At 44.1% G+C, this 25,005-nt stretch overlaps 1 protein-coding gene across 1 annotated transcript in view; it reads right to left on the bottom strand.

Moving 5' to 3' along the window:
• LOC144686877 (anion exchange protein 3-like) overlaps nucleotides 1-25,005 on the bottom strand; it is a 192,730-nt gene that overhangs the window by 34,102 nt on the left and 133,623 nt on the right. Inside the window, exons 14-16 of the mRNA XM_078552685.1 lie at nucleotides 10,981-11,190; nucleotides 8,353-8,501; nucleotides 1,626-1,820 (exon numbers count right to left, since the gene is read on the bottom strand). Of these exons, the coding sequence (XP_078408811.1) occupies nucleotides 1,626-1,820; nucleotides 8,353-8,501; nucleotides 10,981-11,190 (554 nt within the window). The remainder of the gene's footprint in view (nucleotides 1-1,625; nucleotides 1,821-8,352; nucleotides 8,502-10,980; nucleotides 11,191-25,005) is intronic.

Consider the following 25,005-nt stretch of genomic DNA (forward strand, 5'->3'; position numbering starts at 1 on the left):
TTGTTGTGAAAACCCATCTGGTTCGCTCGTACCCTTTCGGGAAGGAAATCTGCCTTCCTTACCCGGTCTGGCCTACGTGTGACTCCAGACCCACAGCAAATGTGGTTGACCCTTAACTGCCCCTCTGAAATGGTTCAGAAAGTCACTCAGTTGTATTCAAGTAGGATATTAGCACCACCTTCTCACGGACGAATAGGGATGGACATTAAATGCCAGCCTATGTCCACATCCTGTGAACGATTTTTAAAAAAGTTCTCCTTATCTACTCTGTTAAAACCCTTCATAATTTTGCACGCCTCTATCAATCCTCCAGGTCTGGTGCCGGTGCAAGACTATTGTGCACCTTAGGGGAACCTTCAGCCTCCTCCCTCCCCACTTACAGTGTCATCTGACCTGTTTGTTTGCTTCTCAGGGACCTTGCATTAACAAACGAGTACACACATGTGCACAAACGCAGACACATCCAGAAATATGAGGTTCCTTTAGTAACAAAAAGGCAGAGCATGCTGCTTTTGCAATTAGGACTACAATTTTCTCCAGAATGATCCCGTGAAGCAAATCCACACAATAAAGGGAATCACTAACCAGAAATGCAACAGATGGGGCACAGGGAATACTGGTGGAAACAGCTATTCAACTTCATTTGAAACTAAGTTGAGCAGGTTTATGGATTCAGATTTTGAAGCCACTTTTATATTGGGCTACTGCTGCCAACTCCCAACATGCAGATCCTCTAGGCCGGTGGTATTAGCAGACTGTAAAAGCGGCTTAAACACACCTTATGTGAAGAGTGCCTTTAGTTTTCCCTTACTCTCAGTTGTAAACCAAATTTCCTACCAATATTAACAGAACAGAGAGGAAGCGGAAATCTAAATATTAATGAGAATAATGGCCAAAATCACTGATAACTCGCTCAATAACTGATAATTCAAAGCGATAATTCAAATTGAGGCACTACACGGGTGCTCCCAAGCACTCAGTCCACTTGGAGAGTAGCTTCATCCCTTAATCACCCCTTAGCTTCAACATTAACAAGAGGGCCCACTCCAAGAACAAGTACCTGCTGGCTCTCTGCACTGGGACGAGTACAACAGGGGTAAGGTTCCCCAGGGGTGGGGGAGGACCAAGAGTGGGAAGGTGAAGTCCTCGCTTCAGCCACTGCCATCGGTGGCCTGGCAGTGGGAGAGGACAAGCTGAAAGTCTCCTGGGACCAGCCAGAGTTGCGGTTGGAGCAGCAGCAAGCACGGGAGAGAAGGAGCTGCTCTTCCAATCATGGATTCTGTCTCTCTAACGCTTACTGTTCCAGCTCCTCCAATCATGGATTCCTCTCTGCCCCTTTTACTGCTCCAGATACAGAACCTTTAATTGAAGGAGCAGCAGCGAAAGCGGGAGAGAGGGAACCTATGATTGGTTGAGCTGGAACAGCAAGTATGGGGCAGACATGTCTCTCCCGTGTTCGCTGTTCCTCCAGTCACTGCTCTGCAGTCAGTTCCTGCTCTCAGTTTAATTGACGGTTAACGTTTTTTGTAAAAAATAGAAAGCTGACATTTGCTGAAAGCGGGAAAGACTTTCGGGCAGCTTCAAAAGAGCCATCGGTTTTTTGTGCACTTTGAGTGGGCACTTACCTCATAAAGATTGTGGAAGGTCTCATAGATGAAGATGATGGAGATGAGGAAGGCAAAAATCTCCTGCGTGAAGGGCGAGATGTAGCGTACCAGTAAACTGCCCTCAAAGGCCACCGTAGCGATCACAATGATCGTGAGCCAGAAGCCAATCCACACCCGACCCGTGAGGTAGTCCAATTTCTGTGTCTTGCTGAACTGGCGATGTGGGAGGGATGGTGGTGGGGGGGGAGGTGAAGGGGAAGGAAAGGCAGAGATGAGTTAACTCTGAAGGTGCCAGATGTCAATCACAGCTCCTCTCAAAACTGATCAATGCTACAATATTTATTTCAAACTATCTTTGGAGACCATGTTCTGTGACAGGCTGATGAAGTCAATCACAGAACATGGTCCTATTGTCCCATTGTCCACTCAGCCCTTCTGGAGGGATTCACCAGAATGATAAGAGGGCAAAGAGGGTTAAACTATGAGGAAACGTTGCAGAGACTGGGTATGTATTCTCTTAAGTTTAGAAGATTAAGGGGTGATCTAATTGAGGTGTTTAAGATGATTAAAGGACTTGATGGGATCGACAGAGTGAAACTATTTCCTTTGGAGTGTGAGTCCAGAGAAATGGGGCAGAACCTTAAAATTTGAGCCAGGCCATTCAGGGGTGATGTCAGGGGGCATTTCTTCACACAAAGAGGAGTGGAAATCTGGAACTTTCTCTCCCCCAAAACGCTGTAGCGGCTGGGGAATGAATCGACAATTTCAAAACTGAGATGGTTTGATTTATTTGGTAGGCAAAGGCATTAGGAACTAATGTGGTGCAGATCAGCCAAGAGCTTACTGAATAGCAGAACAAGCCCGAGGGGCTGAAAGGCTTCCTCCTTCAATCCACTGTCCATCTAACTGTCATTTTGAGAGAAGATTCAATACAAATCACCACGGGGCAGAGGGTTTGGGAGCACATCAGAAATTGCCAAGGCCGGCACAACTCAGCCTACTTGTCACAGGCATCATGAAGTCATCTTTTAGCTCAGTTCCCCTAACCAGCCTCCAGTAGTAACTCAGTTGGAAACTCTTCAGCTGTCAGCCATCACTGGTCCCAGTGTTACTCAGTGGGTGTTATATCTTCTTGTTCCCAGAAGTTTGAAATGATCAAACTAAATTTTAGACTCAAAATGCTGCAGCTTCATTGAGTGCATTTCTTACAGCTCTCCATGTGGCCGGTGGACTGATACATTATTCCTCATCACCTGGCTACAGTCAATGTGGCACCTGGGATGTACATTCACTTAGCAATTAGGTCCTAAACCTTTACGGATAATATTACAAAATAACATCCCTCTTTCCTGTAAAAAAAAATAAATTATAATGTCTCTACATCAATATAAGTTACAATCATTGACTTTTTAAAATCACAGAATCGCACAATTGCAGTGCAGAAGGAGGCCATTCGGCCCATCCTGTCTGCGCTGGCTCTCTGAATGAGCGACTCACCTAGTGCCATCCTCCTGCCTTCTCCCCGTAACCCTGCACACTCTTCCTTTTCAGGCAAGTCTAATTCCATTTGAATTTCTCAATTGAACCTGTCTCCACCACACTCAGGAAGTGCATTCCAGACCTTAACCACTCGCTGCGTGAAAATTTTTTTCCTCATGTCACTTTTGCCAATTATCTTAAATCTGTGCCCTCTCATTCTCGATCCTTTCACAAGTGGGAACAATTTCTCCCTATCTACTATGTCCGGATCCCTCATGATTTTGAACACCTGTATCAAATCTCTCAATCTTCTCTTCTCCAAGGAAAAGTCTTAGCTTCTCCAATCTATCGTAATAACTGAAGTTCCTCATCCATGGAACCATTCTCTGCACTCTTTTCTGCACTCACTCGCTCCAATGCCTTCACATCCTTCCTAAAGTGCAGCGCCTAGAACTGGACGGAATACTCCAGTTGAGCTTGAACTAGTATCTTATACAAGTTCAACATAACCTCCTTGCTCTTGTACTCTATGCCTCTAGTAATAAACCCATGATACTGTGTGCTTTATTAACCACTCTCTCAACCTGTCCTAGCACCTTTAATGGCTTATGCACCCCCAAGTCTCTCTGTTCCTGCACCCCTTTTAGAGTTGTACCCCTTATTTTATATTGTCTCTCCATGTTCTTCCTACCAAAATGAATCACCTCACACTTCTCCACATTGAACTTCATCTGCCACCTGTACGCCTAACTTGTTAACTTCTCCATGTCCTTTTGAAGTTTTACACTATCCTCCTCACAGTTTACATTGCTTCCATTTCGTATTTCATTTCATATCATCCCCAAATTTTGAAATTGTGCCCTGTACACCAAGGTCCAGGTCATGAATACATATCAGGAAAAGCAAGGGTTCCAACACTGAACCCTGGGGAACTCCACTACAAACCTTCCTCCAGCTCAAAAAACATCCATTAACCATTACTCTCTGTTTCCTGTCACTCAGTCAATTTTGTATCCATGTTGCTACTGTCCCTTTTACTCCATGAGCTATAACTTTTTGCACAAGTCTGTTGTGTGGCACCGTATCAAATGACTTTTGAAAATCCATGTACAGCACATCAACAGCATTGCCCTCATCAACCCTCTCCTGTTACCTTTTCAAAAAACTCCAGCAAGTTAGTTAAATGCAATTTTCCTTTAAGAAATCCATGCTGGCTTTTCTTAATTAACCCACCACCATAGTTAAGCTGACTGGCCTGTGGTTGCTGGGCTTATCTTTATTACCTCTTTTGAACAAGGGTGTAACATTTGCCATTCTGCAATCTTCTGGCACCCACCCCTCAGTCTAAGGAAAACTGAAGAATTATGGCCAGTGCCTCCACAATTTCCACTCTTACTTCCTGTGGTATCCTTGAAGGCATCTCATCCGGTTCTGGTGCCATGTCAATTTTAAGTACAGACAACCTATCCAATATCCCCTCCTTATCAATTGTGAACCCTTCTAGTGTCAGAATTACCTCCTCGTTCACCATGGCCTGGGTAGCATATTCTTCTTTGGTAAAGGCAGGTGCAAAGTATTCATTTAATACCACAGCCAGACCCCCTGCCTCCATGTGTTAATCCCCCTTTTGGTCCCTAATTGGCCCAACTCCTCCTTTAACCACCCTTTTACTATTTATATGCCTATAGGAGACTTTGGCTTTCCCTTTTATGTTAGCTGCCATTCTCTTTTCATATTCCCGCTTTGCTTCTCTTATTTGCTTTTCCACCTCCCCTCTGAACCTTCTATATTCAGCCTGGTTTGCAATTGTATTTTCTACCTGACATTAGTCTTAAGCACATTTTTTCTTCTTTATTTTAATTTCCACCTCCTTTGTCATCCAGCGAGCTCTGGATTTGTTTGCCCTACCTTTCCCTTTTGAGGGACTATACCTTGACTGTACCCGACCTCTCTCTTCTTTGAAGGTAGCCCATTGTTTATCTGCCATTTCTCCTGCCAATCTTTGATTGCCATTTTTTCGGCCCAGAGCCATTCTTAGCCCATTGAAGTTGGCTTTCCCGCAGTTAATTATTCTTATGTTGGATTGATCTTTGTCCTTTTCCATAGTCATCTTAACCCTAATGATACAATGATCACTGTCCCTTAAATGTTCTCCTACTGACACTTGATCTATTTGGCCCACCTCATTCTCAAGAACCATGTCTAGCAATGCTTCCTTTCCCGTTGGACTGGAAATATACCGCTGTAGAAAACTTTCTTGAACACACTCTCAGAATTCTTTCCCCTCTCTGCACTTTGCACTAATACTATCCCAGTCTATATTGGGATAAGTAAAGTCCCCCATTATAACTACTCTATAATTCTTGCACATCTCTGTAATTTCCTTGCAAATTTGTTCCTCCACATCCTTCCCACTAGTTGGTGGCCTAAAGGCTACCCCAAGCAATGTAATTGTACCTTTTTTGCTCTAGCCAAATAGATTCTGTCCTTGACCCCTCTGGGACATCCCCTTTCACCAGCACCACAATGCTCTCCTTAAAAAATACCATCACCCCTCCCACTTCCCCCCTTTCTTCCTTTCCCATCTTTCCTGCGTATCTTGTATCCAGGAATATTTAACAGCCACACTTGCACTTCTTTGAGCCAGGTCTCTGTTATAGCCAAAACGTTATATTTCCACATGGTAATCTGTTCCTGCAACTCAACAATCTTATTTACCACACTCTGTGCATTCACAGACATGCACAGTAATCCTGATTTAGACGCTATTACTTTCTCCTTTACTCTGACCCCACCTATTAACTTACTATTCCCTATTCTAGTTCTATCTATCTCTCCCAGTATTTTGTGCACCTTGGTATTCCTCTCTGATATTATCTCCTGATTCCCACATCCCTGCCAAGTTAGTTTAAACCTTCCCCAATAGCACTAACAAAACTCTCCGCAAGGAACTCCATCCCATCTCTGCTCAGGTGCAACCCTTGCACAGGTTCCATCTCACCCAGAGCCTGTCCCAATGCCAAGAATCTAAAGCCCTCCCTCCTGCACCATCTTTCCAGCCATGCATTCATCTGATTTATATACCTACTTGCTTGTACATGGTACTGGGAGTAATCCAGAGATTACTACTTTTGAGGTCCTACTTGTTAATTTCCTTCCTAGCTCCCTAAGTTCTGACTGCAGTACCATATCCCTCTTTCTACCTATATCGTTGGTATCAATGTGGACCATGACTGCTGGCTGTTCACCCTCCCCACTCAGGGTGCTCTGCAGCCACTCAGTTATATATATTATATCTAACTAAAGAAGATTAATAATTGACTTTTATAATTAAACTGAACACCTTTTGAGTCTGATACAGCTTTTCTTTTCTCAAAAAATTATTTACAATGTCGCTTAGGTGGTAGGATGTTAAGTCTCCATTTTGTAGATTAGGCATTCACCACTCTGTGATGAATTGGTATACTGCACAGGTGATGTCATGCACGTTGCTCCTGGTGTTGTAGGAGTTGTGCTTGATGTCGCTAATGCTGTCACTTGCTGGTGACGTTGTTGATGTTCCACCAACTTTTAGAAATGTTGTTGATTTGATTAGAGAGTTGTTGGTTACTGGTTTCATCTCAATGATGTATGACCTTGGAATCTCAGTTTCACCAACAACTTTTGCTGGGTTCCAGGTTTTCATGATTGGATCCTGTACATGTACAGTGTGTCCTTTCAGTAACTCAGGCAGGGATTTGGCATGCTTGTTGAAGTTTTGACCTTTTCCTACCTGTGCACCGTTGAGTTGTGTCTTACTTTCTCCTGGTCACTCAGAGGTAGTATCTTGCTTGGCAGTGTTGTCCTATACATTCTTCCTTTTAACAGATCGGCAGGCAACTTTATGTCAGCCTTGAGAAGGAGTAGATCGGAGTGACAAGGCAAGATTTGGATCTTTGTTTCTTGGCATTTCATGAGTGACTGTCATCCTCACTCATCTCCCATCTAGTAAACAAATTTAACTCTTTCTCTCCTGCCCGCCAAGGATGTGGCTGCCCCTTTCCTCTTCGTTAGTGTCTTTTTAGAAAACGATTGAATGTCAGTCTTCACTTTTGTTTAAACTTCTCAAATGCCTCTACATCATCAGCCTCCTAATTCGTTATGGGCTGTAGCTGTGTGTTCATTGCTGCCCCAGCGGCCATTTCATTTTCACACGATTCACTGTTTCTTTCTCCCACTGACACTAATTGATTTTTTTTCTCAATCTAATTCAACATTTAATCCGTTTAAAATGTTTCAGTCTTACTCACAGGCACCCGTTGCCACCGTGTTATGTCTTCAGGTTCCCATAAGTTTGAAATAATCATACACTCAAAATGCTGGAGCTTCATCAAGTGTATTTCTTAAAACTCTCCATGTGGTTGGTCGACCTATACATTGTTGCTCGGCACCTGACTGCAGTGCAGCAGAAAGTGGGGCACCCTGGATATACATTCACATAACAATTAGTTCCTTACTCTTTATGAATAATATAAAAATATAACAGAGGGTAAAATAATGAGATTGGGCACCCCTAATGAAAAGGTTTAATTCTTCATATTTTCTTCAGATCTTTAAGCAACTTTCTCCTAGAAATGTTTCTAGTTAGACGGGTGTTTGAGCTAATAGGCAGATTTCGCAAAATTCTCTCTGTTGCCCCTAGTCTGGCAAGGCCTCAATTTTAACATTCTCATCATTGTGTTCGAATCTCTCCAAGGCCTACCCTCCATTCACTCCCTATCTCTGCAATCTCCCCCAAATCTTCCAACCCGCCAAGATCTCTGGATTCCTCCAATTCTAACCTCCCTGTGTAGTTAAGTGTGCCAAGGCGCTTCATGAGAGTGCTGAGCAAACAAAATTTGACAACGGATCACAGAAGGACAGGCGACCAAAGGCTTGGTCAAAGTGCTAGGTTTTAAGGAGTGTCTTGAAGGAGGAGAAATAGAGCAGAAGGCAGTTGAGGAGTGAACTTCAGAGCTTAGGGCCTGGGTAGCTGAAGGCACAGCCGCCAATAATGTAGTGGGAATGCTCCAGATGCCAGAATTGAAGGAGCGCAAAAATCTCATGGTTGTGGGGCTGCAGGAAGTTAGAGATAGAAAGGGGAGACGGGGTGGGGGGATGTGAGGTCATGGAGGAATTTGAAAACAAGGTTGAGAATTTTGTAAATCGAGGCATTACAGGACTGGAAGCTAATGTAGGTCAGTGAGCACAGGGATGGTGAGGGAATGGGGCTTGATAACACCCTTACCTTGTAAAACGCCTCTTCAAACACCAGCAGGGGGCCTGTGAAACCGATCACTAGGAGGGGTTGAGCTCCCAACAGAGAGAAGACGACGCCTGTTGCTGATGTGGAGATGATTAACTCTGACACCCCAATCAATCCTTCTGTCTTGGCACCTGAGAAAGGTGGAAGTCCCATTGTTAGAAGTGGTAGGGCATTACAACACTGTAAAACCTGCCTTGATGAACCTCGTATAGGGGCTCTCCTCCATCACCCAACACCTCCCAGTTCATAGACTATGATTAGACCTGTTCTACAGTTAGAGGAACAAATGGCGGAAGAACAAAAGGGTTTTTTAGGGACATGGGAAGATCATTGCTCTTTGAGTGACCTCAACTTCATCTTTGAACAATCTCCTTCCCGTCCCTTATCACAGACAAATTCCATTGTCCCTTGTTCATTTCTCACATCTTCCCTCCATATCCTTCCGTGGCAAATAGTTACCCCGACACCTGAACCCTGCTACTTGGAACCAAGTGAGCCAATTCGGTCAATTCCCTTCAGCACCATGCAACAAAGCAGGAGGTCATTCAGCACTGTGTCTGTGCCAGCTTCTTGCAAGAGCTGTCCCATAGTCTCTTTTCCCACAGGCCTGCAAAACCTTCCTTCTGAAACAAAAATCTAATTTCCGAATATAAAGGTGTATTTAAGAGGAAGTCAGGCAATCACACGGGGCAACATTTTCCCCCCCCCGTCAGGGGGAATGTGCGGGAGCGGGCGCGGGTTCCCGATCGGCGCTCCCACTTGGGGGCGCGCCACCATTTTACATGGGTGGGCCAATTAATGCCCACCCAGCGTGACATCTGCTCGGAAGCGCTGTGCGCTCCCTGTGCGGGCGGGAGGTGATTCTCTGAGCCGGGAGTGCGCTCTTTCGTGCATATGCGTCAAAGAGCACACAGATCTCTCTGAGGCAAAGTGCTGCCTCAGGGAGATCAGCTCAAGTGTGAAAAGCAGTTTGAAGAACAGGAAAAATTTTACCGACATGTCCCCTCATGTGACACTGTCACGTGAGCTGGGACATGTCCATAACTTTTCTTTCAAAATATTCTGAAATTTTTAGTCCCTCATGAAACCTCATCCCGCCCGTGAATGAGGTTTCGTGCTTTTTCTGACACCCGCCAGGGCTCCCGGCCTGCCCGCCAACCTTAAGGTTGGACAGGCAGGTCCATTAATTGGCTTAATTAATTTTTCAAAGGCCTTAAGTGGCCGTTGACAGCTAGGCGGACGCGCAGCTGAACTGGAAATCAAAATGACGCAAGGTGATATCGGGACGCACGCCCGACATCACCCCCCCATCATTTTACTCATCGCGAGTGGGCCCTACCCTCTGCTCGGAAGATGCAGCCCATGGGGCTCTGCAGCCATTGGACACTCCAAGGAGTGGATCGGTCAACAGCTCCGTAGGCCTAGCAGTGCTCGTGGTGCAGTGTCCTGGACTGGGGATACATGCAGGCCTCAGGTCCAAGTCTTGGAATTGAGATAAATGCAGTGAGTCTGATGGCAGGGAGGGGAGGTGAGGCCTGGGCGTGGTGGGGAGAGGGAATAGGAGTTTTGATGGAGAGCTCCAGCAGGGGGAGGGAGCAACCACAGAGCTTGTGGTGAAAGGGGTGGGGCTGATGCGGGAAGAAGGGGGTTGAAGAAGGTGAACCTCTGCTCCCTTGCCCCGCCCTGTCCCATCCTATCTGAGGCCTGAGCAGGATGACTTTCCAGGCTTCCCCCTGCTCCTGAGACCCCTTCTGCCAGCCTGAAAATTGAGGCTGGGTGGGAAATGGGCCTCAAGTGGTCATTAATTGCCAACGTAAGGGCCTCAACTGGGGTAAGGGCTAAGCCTCACTCATCCCACTGTAAAACTGCAGAGAGATCAGGGCGGGTGGGAAGGCCATCCGGGGAATTTTACAGGACCCTCCCACTGTCTATAAACCAGCCCGTGGGGGAGAGTAAAATTCAGCTCATGAGGCGAAAGGAATAGAAGGATATGCCAATAGGATGAGATGAAGACGAGTGGGAGGAGGCTCATGTGAAGCATTAACAGCAGCATAGACCAAATTTTTGTACTGTACGATTCTCTGTAAAGACTACAGAGCTGGGGACCAGGGGTGGTCCAGATTGGGAATACAACCCGGCACTTTCCACTCTCCATGTTACCAGCTGAGCCTGCCTGGAGATGGAGAAGGTGCTACATCTGTAGTGGGGGGGTTGGTGTGGCGATAGTGTCATTGGACTAGTAATCCAGGGGCCCAGGCTAAAGCTCTGCAGACACGGATTCGAATCTCACCTTAGCAGCTGGTGGAATTTAAATTCAATTATTAAATCAAATAAATATGGAACTAGCCTCCATAACAGTGACCATGAAACTATCATCAATTGTCATTTAAAACCCATCTGGTTTACTGATGACCTTTAGGGAAGGAAATCTGCCACCCTTAACCTGGTTCGGCCTACATGTGACTCCAGGCCCACTGTAACGTGGCTGACTCTTAACTGCCCTCAAAGGGTAATTAGAGTTGGGCAAAAAATGCTGGCATTGCCAGTGACACCCACATCCCATGAAAGAATAAATAAAAATAGAACAAACGCTTGCAATAAGAGAATTACCAAGTAATCCTCCAAAGGTGATGGCAGGTGACAATGCAGCAAAGTAAATAAAGATGATTGTGGCCAAACACTGACAGTCCAAAGCATCCCGGAGGTCGCTTAGATATTTGGGGTACCTCCGCTTGATATCCCGGAGCAAGCCCCCAAATGGAATTCTTGTTCTCTTCAGTGGATCATCTTCACTCTCCTCCTTCACCTCCTCACACACATCTAAGGGAAGAAGCAAAGAACAGCTCACGGGAACTCAACAGGACATCCCAACTCTCCAGGCTACCCATTCTTTTCTGTCTCTCTGCTGCTGTCCTTTGGACAGGTTCCTGTCAGCACAAAACTAAGCGGCCATAGGGTCTTTTACAACCGCCTTGAAGGCAGACAGGGACCTCGGTTCAGCTTCTCCCTCAGTACCGCACTAGGGGTAACAGCCTGGATTTTGTGTTCAGTTCTCTGGAGTAGGAGTTGAACCTGTGGTGATGTGATGTACATTTCACGGCGAGTTTCCTAAACTGCGGATCATCACTACCCGCTACGAGACAGGACGAGCTAGGTAATCCCACGACTCTGCAGACCAACACAGCAGGGGTTCCACAGGTCAGAAGTGTCTACATCGCCTCCCAGTGACCATTGAATGTATATAATCATATCTTCAAATAAAAAACCCACTTTATTGTTTTACCAACCCTTGATTTATAATTAGCCTGCTTCTGATAAACAAAAGGACGCAAAAGAACCCAAAACCTTCTAACTCCAACATGAGAGAGCTACCAATTAAACGGAATACAGCTGACTACTTGTTTGGTGAGAGGGGGAGTTTTAAGTGTTAATCTTGTTCTTAAAATTTTGCTCTTAAAATCTAATCCAGTCTATAATTAGCAGTAACTGGAAAGTACTGTGTAAACAAGCTAAGTTCTTTCTTTCTTGGGGCAGAATTATCCCCCTGTTGGCGGGGGGGGGGGGGATGTTCAGGAGTGGGCGCCCCCAATTGGGGGTGCACTGCCATTTTACGTGGGCGGGCCAATTAAGGCCCGCCCAGCGTGACATCTGCCAGGAAGCGCTGTGCGTTCCCTGTGCGGCTGGGGGTGCGGGATGGGGGGGGTATTCCCTGAGCCGAAAGAGCACACTCATCTCCCTGAGGCTAAGCGCTGCCTCAGGGAGATCGGCTCCACGTTAAAAAATATTAAAAATAGAAAAAAAAAAATTTCCCTGACATTTCCTCTCGTGTGACACTGTCACATGAGTTGGGACATGTCCATCACTTTTAGTTACACTTTTATTAAAAATTTAAAAACCTACATACATGAAACCTCATCCTGCCCGTGGATGAGGTTTCATGTTTTTTCTTAAGCCCGTCAGGTCTCCCGGCCTTCCCGCCAACCTTCAGGTTGGACAGGCAGGTCCATTAATAACGTCAAGTACTTTGTCAATGGCCTCAATGGGCCTTGACAGGTCGGCGGGTGCACAGCTGATTTCGGCTGAGCCCCCACCGACCTGAAAATTGAAATGAGGCGGGGTGACGTAGGGAGTTCCGCCCGATGTCATCCTGCATCATTTTACTTTGCGGGCCCAGCACCCCCTCCCCACTCGCCGACTGGGAAATCCTGGCCTTGCAGCTTAGACAGGGTAAACTCACTTGGAGCTGAGTTAGCTAACTGACTGAATCTGGTTACTGTAGCTCCAATTCCGTTTGCTATCAATTCTTTAGTGCAGCCTTGGCAAAACGGAGTGCAGGTGACTAACTGAGTGAAGACTTAGGGTTTGGTGAGAGGGGAGTTGTTTGTTTCCCCTTTCAATTGTTCTCATCCCATAGAAATTGGTTCTGGCTCTACTACAGGGAAAGGAGCTAGCTGTTTGCTGAGTATCTGGTAATTGGGTGAGTTCTAGTCTATCCCTAAGGTTTAAAATAGAACACAATTTGGTGATAAAGTTAATAAAATAAATAAGAAAGCAACTTAAATAAGTGATTAATATAATTATTTAAAACACATTCAGGATGGCAGGACAGGTGATGTGTCAAGGCTGCAGCATGTGGGGGCTCCTGGATAACATTGTGATCCAGGGAAAACACGTCTGCAGTAAGTGTTTGTGGCTTGTGGAACTTTGGCTCAGAGTCATTGAGCTGGAGGCTGAGCTGCAGACACTGCGACACATCAGGGAGGGGGAAAGTTACCTGGATGCTTTGTACCAGGAGGCAGTCACACCCCTCAGGATAGGCTCTTCTGATTTGGTCAGTGGTCAGGGACAGGAGGGTGTGACCACGAGCGAGGCAGGTAAGGGGACCCAAAGGGCAGGAGTGCAGGGGTGTGAGACTCTGCAATTGTCCAACAGGTTTGATGCTCTCTCAGCTTGTTTGGATGACAGTGGGAGCTGCGGGATGGATGAGCAAACTGACCATGGCACCGTGGTACAGGAAACCATCCAACTTGGGGGACCAAAAAGAAATGTAGTGGTAGTAGGGGACAGTATAGTGAGGGGGATTGACGTTATTCTCTGCAGCAAAGAGCGAGAATCCAGATGGCTTTGTTGCCTGCCTGGTGCCAGGGTTCGGGACATCTGCTCAGCTGGTCAGGGCTGGAGAGGAACTTGTAGTGGGAGGGGGAGGATCCAGTTGTCGTGGTCCATGTAGGTACCAATGACAAAGACAGGATGAGGAAGGAGGCTCTGCATAGTCAGTATGACAAGCTAGGCACCAAATTAAGAAGCAGATCCTGAAAGGTCATTTCTAGATTATTACCTGTGCCATTTGCAAATTTACATAGAACAAATAAGATTAGAGACATAAATGCGTGGCTCAAAGACTGGTGTGGGAGAAGTGGATTCTGGTTTGTGGGGCACTGGCATGAGTATTGGGGAAAGTGGGATGTGTACCATTGGGACAGTCTACACCTGAACCGTGCTGGGGCTGGTGTTCTCATGAGCCGCATAACTAGGGAAGTAGAGAGGATTTTAAATTGAATAGTGGGGGCAAGGAGTCAAATTTGGAAAGATTTGGTAAACCAAAGAGTAGAGACAAGGCAAGAGAGACAGGTATTAATATAGGGAATGATAAACAGACTGTGACAGGAAGGGACAGAGTACAAATCTGAGTAAATCAGCAGATTAGGCGAGATGCTGCAAAATAATAAAAGGACGAAACTAAAGGCTCAGTATCTAAATGCACATAGCATTCGGCACAAAACAGATTAACTGATAGGACAAATAGAAATAACTAAATATGATCTGATAGCCATTACAGAGACATGGCTACAGGGTGACATAGGTTGGGACCTGAATATTGAAGTTATGTGGCATTTATGAAGGACAGGAAGTTAGGAAAAGGTAGAGGGATGCTCCATTAATTAATGATGGTGTTAGCACATTAGAGAGGGATGACCTAAATTCAGGAAACCAGGATGTAGAAGTGATTTGGGTTGAGACGAGGAATGATAAAGGCAAGTAGTCACTTGTGGGAGTGGCGTACAGGCCCCCTAATTGTTACTATACAGTAGGACAGGGTAAAAAAGAAGAGATAATGGGAGCTTGCGAGAAAGGTACAGCAATAACCATGAGGGATTTTAATCTACGTATAGACTGGAAAAACCAGATAGGCAAAGGTAGCATAGATGAGGAGTTCATAGAATGTTTTCAGGATAGTTTCTTAGAACAGCACATTCTGGAGCCAACCAGAGAGCAGGCTATACTAGACCTGGTATAGAGCAACGAGATAGGATTAATTGATAACCTCCTAGTGAAAGCACCCCAAGGTTGCAGTGATCATAATATGATTGAATTTTACATTCATTTTGAGGGAGAACTGAGTGTGTCCAAAACTAGTATTTTAACCTTAAACAAGGGCAATTATGAGGGCCTGAAAGCGGAGCTAGCTAAAGTGAACTGGCAAATGAGGTTAAGGGATAGGTCAATAGAAGTTCAGTGGCAGACACTTAAAGGGATATTTCAGAATACACAGAATATATACATTCCAATGAGAAAGAAAAATTCAAAGGGGAGGGCCCACCATCCATGGCTAACTAAAGAAATTAAAGACAGTATCAAACTTAAAGAAAAAGCATCTAATTGCGCAAAGAGGGGTGACAGGCCAGAAGATTGGAAAGAATATAAGGAACAGCAAAGAATGACAAAAAAATGAATAAAGAGTGGAAAATTAGAGTATGAGAGAAAGCTAGCTGTAAATATAAAGATGAATAGTAAGAGTTTCTACAGATACTTAAATAAGAAAAGAGTTAACAAAGTGAGTGTTGGTCCTGTAGAAAGTGCATCTGGGGAATTGATAATGGAATGTAGGGAGATGGTGGATGAATTAAACAGGTATTTTGCTTGGGTCTTCACTATAGAGGACACAAGGAACATCCCGGAAATAGCCGGAAATCAGGAAATGGAAGGGAGGGAGGAAGTTGGGAAAATTACAATCACCAGGGAAGTGGTATTGAGCAAATTGTTGGGGCTGCGGGCTGACAAATCCCCAGGTCTGGATGGACTTCACCCTAAGGTCTTGAAAGAAGTGGCTAGTGAGATAGTTGATGCACTGGTTTTAATTTTCCAAAATTCCTTGGATTTGGGGAAGGTTCCATTAAATTGGAAAATAGAAAATATAACTATTTTATTCAAAAAGGGAGACAGAAAGCAGGAAACTATAGGCCAGTTAACCTAACATCTGTCATAGGGAAAATGTTAGAAGCTATTATTAAAGATGTTATAGCAGGGCACTTAGAAAAATTCAAGGCAATCAGGCAGAGTCAACATAGTTTTGTAAAAGGGAAATAATGTTTAACCAATTTATTAGAGTTCTTTGAAGGAGTCACATGTGCTGTGGATAAAGGGGGACCAGTGGTTGTACTGTACTTAAATTTCCAGAAGGCATTTGATAAGGTGCCACATCAAAGGTTATTGCGGAAAATAAAAGCTCATGGTGTAGGGGGTAACATATTGGCATGGATAGAAGATTAGCTGGCTAACAGGAAGCAGAGAGTTGGCATAAATGGGTCATTTTCTGGTTGGCGAGATGTGATGAGTGGAGTCCCACAGGGATCAGTGCTGGGGCCTCAACTTTTATATAAATTTATATAAATGACTTGGTTGAAGGGACTGAAGGAATGGTGGCTCAGTTTCATGACGACACAAAGATAGGTAGGAAAGTAAATTGTGAAGAGGACGTAAGGAGGCTACAAAGTGACATAGATAGTTTAAGTGAGTGGGCAAAGATCTGGCAAATGGAGTATAATGTGGGAAAATGTGAAATCATTCATTTTGGCAGGAAGAATAAAAAAAGAAGCTTATTATCTAAAGGGTGAGAGATTGCAGAGCTGAGATTCAGAGGGATCTGGTCGGCCTAGTGCATTAATCACAAAGGTTAGTATGCAGGAACAGCAGGTAATTAGGAAAGCTAATAGAATGTTATTGTTTATTGTGAGGGCAATTGACTACAAAAGTAGGGAGGATATGCTTCAGTTGTACAGGACATTGTTGAGACCACATCTAGAGTATTGTGTACAGTACTGGTCTCTTTATTTAAAGAAAGATGTAAATGCATTAGAAGCAGAACAGAGAAGGTTTATTAGGCTAATACCAGGAATGGGCGGGTTGTCTTATGAGGCAAGGCTGGACAGGTTAGGCTTGTATTCACGGAATTTAGAAGAGTAAGAGGCGACTTAATTGAAACTTTTAAGATGCTGAGGGGTCTTGTGGAGAGGATGTTTCCTCTTGTAGGAGAATCTAGAACTAGGGGTCACTGTTTGAAAATAAGGGATTGCTCATTTTGGACAGAGATGGGGAATTTTTTTCTGAGGGTTGTGAGTCTTTGGAACTCCCTCCCTCAAAAGGCATTGGAAGCAGAGTCTTTGAATATTTTAAAGACAGCTGAATATATTCTTGATTAACAAGGAGGTGAAAGGTTATCGGGAGTAGGTAGGAATGTGGGGTTGAGGTTACATCGAGATCAGCCAAGATCTTATTGAATGGTTGAGCAGGCTTGAAGGGCTGAATGGCCTACTCCTGCTCCTAATTCAAATGTTCCTATGTAACCACAGCTGACATCTTGAGTTCCGAATTTTCCTCTCATGTGACACTATGGTGGCCAACGCCACACACTCCTCCCATCCCGGTTGTAATAAAGGGTCAAAGCTAGCGAAATGGGGTTAAGCTGTGATCTAATACGTACGGTCTGGAGAGGCTGAATGGCCTCCTCCTGTTCATATGGCAATAAATGCCATGGTACCTGTTGCCATGTGACACCATCGAACATACACATAGCTAGGGAATGCTTTAGACAAGTAAACAACAGAAAGCTTTATTTAACATTAAACAGCTAATTGAACAATAAATGTACAGAGGAGATGAGCATCGGATGGAAGAGTGGCGCTGTAGATTAGCCATGGTCTTATTGAATAACAGAGCAGCCTCAAGGGGCCGAATAGTCCATTCCTGCCCCTATGTTCTTAGGTTCTCGGTATAGACAGAATATTTACAGCAATTTCAACCCGCACTACCTCACAGGCCACAAGGAACTGGTCAGCCTTAATGCAAAATAGAACAAAATAGTCACTCAAAATGTATGATGTATCTGCCCTGGTGGTCTTTGGTGGGACAATGTAGAGGGAGCTTTACTCTGTATCTAACCCCGTGCTGTACCTGTCCTGGGAGTGTTTGATGGAACAGTGTAGAGGGAGCTTTACTCTGTATCTAACCCCGTGCTGTACCTGTCCTGGGAGTGTTTGATGGGGACAGTGTAGAGGGAGCTTTACTCTGTATCTAACCCCGTGCTGTACCTGTCCTGGGAGTGTTTGATGGGGACAGTGTAGAGGGAGATTTACTCTGTATCTAACCCCGTGCTGTACCTGTCCTGGGAGTGTTTGATGGGGACAGTGTAGAGAGAGATTTACTCTGTATCTGACCCTGTGCTGTACCTGTCCTGGGAGTGTTTGATGGGACAGTGTAGAGGGAGCTTTACTCTGTATCTAACCCCGTGCTGTACCTGTTCTGGGAGTGTTTGATGGGACAGTGTAGAGGGAGCTTTACTCTGTATCTAACCCCGTGCTGTACCTGTCCTGGGAGTGTTTGATGGGGACAGTGTAGAGGGAGCTTTACTCTGTATCTAACCCCGTGCTGTACCTGTCCTGGGAGTGTTTGATGGGACAGTGTAGAGCGAGCCTCGAGCCTGCTCCGCCATTCAGTAAGATCATGGCTGATCTGATTGCAACCTCAACTCCACATTCCCACCTACCCCGATAAACTTTCACTAATGCCCTGTATAACTGAAGCATAACCTCTCTACCTTTGTATTCAATTCCCCTCACAATAAATGATAACATTCTATTTGCTTTCCTAATTGCTCGCTGTACCTGCAAACTAAACTTTTGTGACACCCAGATCCCTCTGCATTTCAGTGCTCTGCAATCTCTCACCATTTAGATCATATGGGTCTTTTTTATTCTTCCTGCCAGAATGAAAAATTTCACATTTTCCCACATTATTCCATTTGCCAGATCTTCACCCACTCACTTAACCCATTTTCTTTTTATTCATTCATGGGATGTGGGCTTCGCTGGCTGGTCCAGCATTTATTGCCCATCCCTAATTGCCCTTGAGAAGAATGTGGTGAGCTGCCTTCTTGAACCGCTGCAGTCCATGTGGTGTAGGTACACCCACAGTGCTGTTAGGAAGCGAGCTCCAGGATTTTGACCCAGCGACAGCGAAGGAACGGTGATATATTTCCAAGTCAGGATGGTGAGTAGCTTGGAGGGGAACTTCCAGGTGGTGGTGTTCCCATCTATCTGCTGCCCTCATACTTCTAGATGGCAGTGGTTGTGGGTTTGGAAGGTGCTGTCGAAGGAGCCTTGGTGAGTTCCTGCAGTGCACCTTGTAGATGGTACACACACTGCTGCTACTGTTGGTCATGGAGGGAGTGAATGGCAACCCATCCGCAAACAATCAGTGGGCTGCTTTGCCCTGGGTGGTGCTGGGCTTCTTGAGTGTTGTTGGAGCTGCACTCATCCAGGCAAGTGGAGAGTATTCCATCACACTCCTGACTTGTGTTTCATAGATAGCGTAGGTCTATATCCCTTTGTAGCCTCTGTATTTCCTCTTAAGACCATAAGATGTAGGAGCAGAAGTAGGCCATTTGGCCCATCGAGTCTGCTCCATGATTACATGAGATCATGGCTGATCTCATAATCCTCAACTCCACTTTCCTGCCTTTTCCCCATAACCCTTGATTCCCTGACTGATTAAAAATCTGTCTGTCTCAGCTTTGAATATACTTAACGACCCGGCCTCAACAGCCCTCTGCGGTAAAGAATTCCACAGATTCACTAACCTCTGAGAGAAGAAATTCCTCCTCATCTCCGTTTTAAGTGGGTGTCACCTTACTCTGAGATTATGCCCTCTGGTCCTAGACTCTCCCACAAGGGGAAGCAATCTCTCAGCATCTACCCTGCCAAGCCCCCTAAGAATTTTATGTTTCAATAGGGTCGCCTCACATTCTTCTAAATTCCAATGAGTACAGGCCCAACCTACTCAACCTTTCCTTGTACAAAAATCCCTCCATACCTGGGATCAACCTAGTGAACCTTCTCTGGGCTGCTTTCAATGCCAGTATATCTTTCCTTAGATAAGGGGACCAAAACTGTTCATAGTATTCTAGGCGTGGTCTAATTAGTGTATAGTTTTTAGCAAGACTTCTCTATTTTTAAAACTCAGCAGGTCTGACAGCATCTGAGGAGAGGAATACAGTTAACGTTTCGAGACCGTATGACTCTTCAACAGAACTAAGGAAAATAGAAGAGAGGTGAAATATAAGCTGGTTTAAGGGGGGGTGGGACAGGTAGAGCTGGATAGAGGGCCAATGATAGGTGGAGATTGCCAAAAGATGTCATAGACAAAAGGACAAAGAGGTGTTGACGGTGGTGATATTAGCTAAGAAATGTGCTAATAGGTGACATTAAGGGTAGAAAACAGGACGAGCAAGGTACAGATAGCTCTAGTGGGAGTGGGGTGGAGGGAAGGGATCGAAATAGGCTAAAAGGTAGAGAAAACAATGGATGGAAATACTTTTTTAAAAAATGGAAATAGGTGGGAAAAGAAAAATCTATATATATATATATATATATATATATATATAGATAGCTATTAGCACATTTCTTAGCTAACATCGCCACCGTCAACACCTCTTTGTCCTTTTGTCTCTGACATCTTTTGGCAATCTCCACCTATCAAAATATAGGTTATGACAGTTGTTTAAAGTTTTCCTCTGGGATTTTTAAATAACTCAGCTTTACCAACCGCTGGGTCATAACAATACCAACGTGGGCGATGACAACTGGATCCCTCCCCTCCCACTCCAAATTCCTCACTAGCACTGAGGAGATATCCTTAACCCAGGCAGACAGCCTTCGGGACTCGCTCACAGCTGCAGAGAACAGTATCAACCCCTGTAATTATACTGTCCCCTACGACTACTACGTTCCCATTTCCTCCCCCCACTTGAATGTCTCCCTGTACCACGGTGCCGTGGTCAGTTTGCTCATCCTTCCTGCAGTCCCCGCTCTCATCCACACAGCTTGCAAGAACTTCGTAACTGTTGGACAATTGAACGTGACCTTGAACGTGACCCTCTGGGTCCCCATGCCTGTTTCACCTACAGTCACACCCTCCTATCCCTGATCACAGACCAAATTGGAATTACTTAATCTGAGGGGTGTGACCGCCTCCTGGAGCAAAGCGTTCAGATAACTTTCTCCCTTTCCTGATGTGGCGAAATGTATGCTGCTCAGATTCCAGCTCCTCAACTCGGATTCAAAGTTCCTCGAGTTGCAAACACTTACTACAGGTGTGTTTGCTCTCGATCACCTTGGTGTCCAGCACTTCCCACATGCTGCAGCAGCAACACATCACCCATCCTGCCATCGCTATCGTATTTTCTTCAATTTATTAATTAATTAATCTAGTATCCCTGCTCTTTACACTTGAAGAATCGCCGCTCTTTACATTTTACTGGTGTAAAAAAAATTACAATATCGATCTTACACTTAACGAGCTATTTTTAAGAAAAAGAGGCAAAAAGACTACAGACCTAAACACAAACTAAAGACCTTACTTTAACTTTAAGACTAGAAATACTCACCAATCCTACTCACCAATCAGCTGCTCTTCGAGCTCTTTTCCCTCTTGCGCCGCTTTATGAAATCTCACCGCTCTCTCTCTGCGCTTTTTAATGGACTCTCATCTCTCTCTCTGTGCGCTCTTTAATGGATTCTCATCTCTCTCCCTCCGGCCTCTTTAATGGACTCTCATCTCTCTCTCTGTGTGCTCTTTAATGGATTCTCATCTCTCTCTCTCCGGGCTCTTTAATGGACTCTCATCTCTCTCTCTCTGCGCTCTTTAATGGACTCTTGTCTCTCTCTGCACTCTTTAATGGATTCTCGTCTTTCTCTCTCCGCGCTCTTTAATGGACTCTTCACAGCTTTCTTTCCGATTTATCTTTGTATCATCAGCAAATTTAGCAACCATACCTTTGGTCCCTTCATCCAAATCATTTATATAAATTGTAAAAGTTTGAGACCTCAGCACTGATCCCTGTGGCACACCACTCGTTATATCTTGCCAACTAGAAAATTACCCATTTATGCTCTCTGTTTCCTCTTAGATAGCCAATCTTCCATCCATGCCAATATGTTACCCCTACACCATGAGCTTTAATTTTACACAATAACCTCTGATGTGGCACTTTATTAAATGCCTTCTGGAAATCTACGTGCAGCACATCCACTCCTTTATCCACAGCACATTTTGCTTCCTCAAAGAACTCCAATAAGTTAGTTAAACATGGTTTCCCTTTCAAAATCCATGCTATTCTACCTAATTGCCTTGGCTTTATCCAAGTGCCCTGTTATAATGTCTTTAATAATAGCTTCTGACATTTTCCCTGTGACAGATGTTAAGCTAACTGGCCTGTAGTTTCCTGCTTTCTGTCTCCCTCCCTTTTTGAATAAAGGAATTACATTCACTATTTTCCAATCTAATGGAACCTTCCCTGAATCTAGTGAATTTTGGAAAATTAAAACCAATGCATCAACTACCTCACTAACCACTTCTTTTAAGACCCTAGGATGAAGTCCATCAGGACCCAGGGACTTGTCAACCCACAGTTCCAACAATTTGCTAAGTACCACTTCCCTGGTGATTATAATTTTCCCAAGTTCCTTCCTCCCTTCCAATTCCTGATTTACAGTTATTTCTGGGATGTTACTTGTATCCTCTACAGTGGAGACCAATGCAAAATATCTGCTCAATTCATCTGCCATCTCCTTATTTTCCATTATTAATTCCCCAGACTCACTTTCTTTAGGACCAGGGCTCACTTTGTTAATTCTTTTCTTTTCAAAATATCTATAAAAACTCTTACTATCAGTTTTTATATTTCTAGCTAGCTTTCTCTCGTACTCTAATTTTTTCCCTCCTTATTAATCTTTTAGTCATTCTTTGCAGTTTTTTATATTCTGTCCAATCTTCTGATCTGCCACCCTTCTTTGTGCAATTATATGCTTTTTCTTCAAGTTTGATACTAGCTTTAATTTTTTTAGTTAACCATGGATGGTGGGTCCTCCCCTTGAAATTTTTATTTCTTGTTGGAACGTATCTATTCTGCGTATTCTGAACTACCCCCTTAAATGTCTGCTACTGCATCTGTATTGATCGAACCCTCAACCTAAATTGCCAGTTCATTTCAGCCAGTTCTGCTTTCATGCCCTCATAATTGCCCTTATTCAAGTTTAAAATTCTATTCTTAGACCCATTCTTCTCTCCCTCAAACTGAAATGTAAAATTCAATCACATTATGATCACTGCTGCTTAGGGGTGCCCTCTCCATGAGGTCATTAATTAATCCTATCTTGTTGCACAATACCAGGTCTAGTATTGCCTTCTCTCTGGATGACTCCAGAACATATTTTCTAAGAAACTATCCCAGAAACATTCTATGAATTCCTCGTCTAGGCTATTTGTGCCTTTCTGATTTTTCTAGTCTGTATGTATATTAACATTGCCCATGACGATCACTGTACTTTTCTGACAAGCTCTAGTTATTTCTTCTTTGACACCCTGTCCTACCATATGGTTATTGTTAGGCGGCCTGTACACTATTCCCACAACTGGCTTCTTGCCTTTATCATTCCTCATCTCAACCCAAACCATTTCTATATCCTGATTTCTGAACTTAGGTCATCCCTCTCTATTGTGCTAATATAATCTTTAATTAATAGCGCCATCGGTCCACATTTTCCTGGCTTCCTGTCCTTCATAAATGTCACATACCCTTCAATATTCAGGTCCCAGTCTGTCATCCTGCAGCCATGCCTCAGTAATGGCTATCAGATCATACTTATTTATGCTAATATGACTAATGGGAATGGCTAATATTTAAGGAACGAATGTATACATTGCAACAGTTATATATTCTTTTCTGGTGCAAAAGCACAACAGGAAAAACAGCCCAACCATGGCTATCAAAAGAAGTTAAGGATAGTATTAGATCCAAAGAGGAGTCATATAAAGTTGCTAGAAAAAGTAACAAGCCTGAGGATTGGGAGAAGTTTAGAATTCAGCAAAGGAGGACCAAAGAGATTGATTAAGAGGGGAAAAATAGAGTATGAGAGTAAACTTGCAAGGAATGAAAGGCATTGGTGATGAGCAAGGGACTAGATTTTATAATTCTAGAATTTACTGATTTTTTAGAGGCTGGCATGGAGGGATTTTCTTATGAGGAGAGGTTGAGTAGGCTGGGCCTGTACTCATTGGAGTTTAGAAGAATGAGAGGTAACCTTATTGAAACATATAAGATTCTTAGGGGGCTTGACAGGGTAAATGCTGAGAGGTTGTTTCCCCTTGTGGGAGAGTCTAGGACCAGGGGGCATAATCTCAAAAGTAAGGGGTCGCCCATTTAAAACAGAGATGAAGGGGAATTTATTCTCTGAGGATAAGTTAATCTGTGGAATTCTTTACCGCAAAAGCCTGTAGAAGCTGGGTCATTAAGTATATTCAAGGCTGAGATAGACAGACTTTTAATCAGTAAGGGAATCAAAGGTTATGGGGAAAAGGCAGGAAAGTGGAGTTGAGGATTATCAGATCAGCCATGATCTCATTGAATGGCGGGGCAAACTCGATGGGCCGAATGGCCTACTTCTGCTCCTACGTCTTATGGTCTTATGGAACATAAAAGCGGACTGTAAAAGCTGCTATAAGTATGTAAGAAGAAAAAGACTGGTGAAGACAAAGGTCCCTTACAGTCTGAAACAGGAGAATTTATAATAGAGAACAAGGAAATGGCAGAGCAATTAAACCATTACTTTAGCTCTGTCTTCACAGAGGAAGACACAAATAACTTCCCAGAAATACAGGGGAATAGAGGGTCCAGTGAAAAGGAGGAATTGAAGGAAATTAGTATTACTAAAAAAACAGTGCTGGAGAAATTAATGGGACTGAAAGACAATAAATCCCCAGGGCTGATAATCTACATCCCAGGGTACTGAAGGAGGCAGCCAGGGAAACAGTGGGTGTGTTGGTTGTCATCTTCCAAAATTCTGTAGATTCTGGGATAGTCCCGGCAGATTAGAGGGTGGCAAATGTAACCCCACTATTTAAAAAAGGAGGGAGGGAGGAAAGAGAGAATTACAGACGATTGAGCCCAACATCAGTAGTAGGGAAAATGCTAGAATATATTGTAAAGGATGTGATAACAGGACACTTAGAAAATATCAACAGGGTTAGATAAAGTCAACATGGATTTATGAAAGGGAAATCATAGTTGACAAACCTGCTGGAGTTTTTTGAGGATGTAACTAGCAGAATACATAAGGGAGAACCAGTGGATGTGGTGTATTTGGATTTTCAGAAAGCTTTTGATAAAGTCCCACATAAGAGGTTAGTGTGTAAAATTAAAGCACATGGGATTGGGGGTAATATATTGGTATGGATTGAGAATTGGTTAGCAGACAGGAAATAGAGTAGGAATAAATGGGTCTTTTTCGGAATGGCAGGCGC

Source organism: Cetorhinus maximus, chromosome 11 (assembly GCF_964194155.1).
Source record: "Cetorhinus maximus chromosome 11, sCetMax3.hap1.1, whole genome shotgun sequence".
NCBI lineage: Eukaryota > Metazoa > Chordata > Chondrichthyes > Lamniformes > Cetorhinidae > Cetorhinus > Cetorhinus maximus.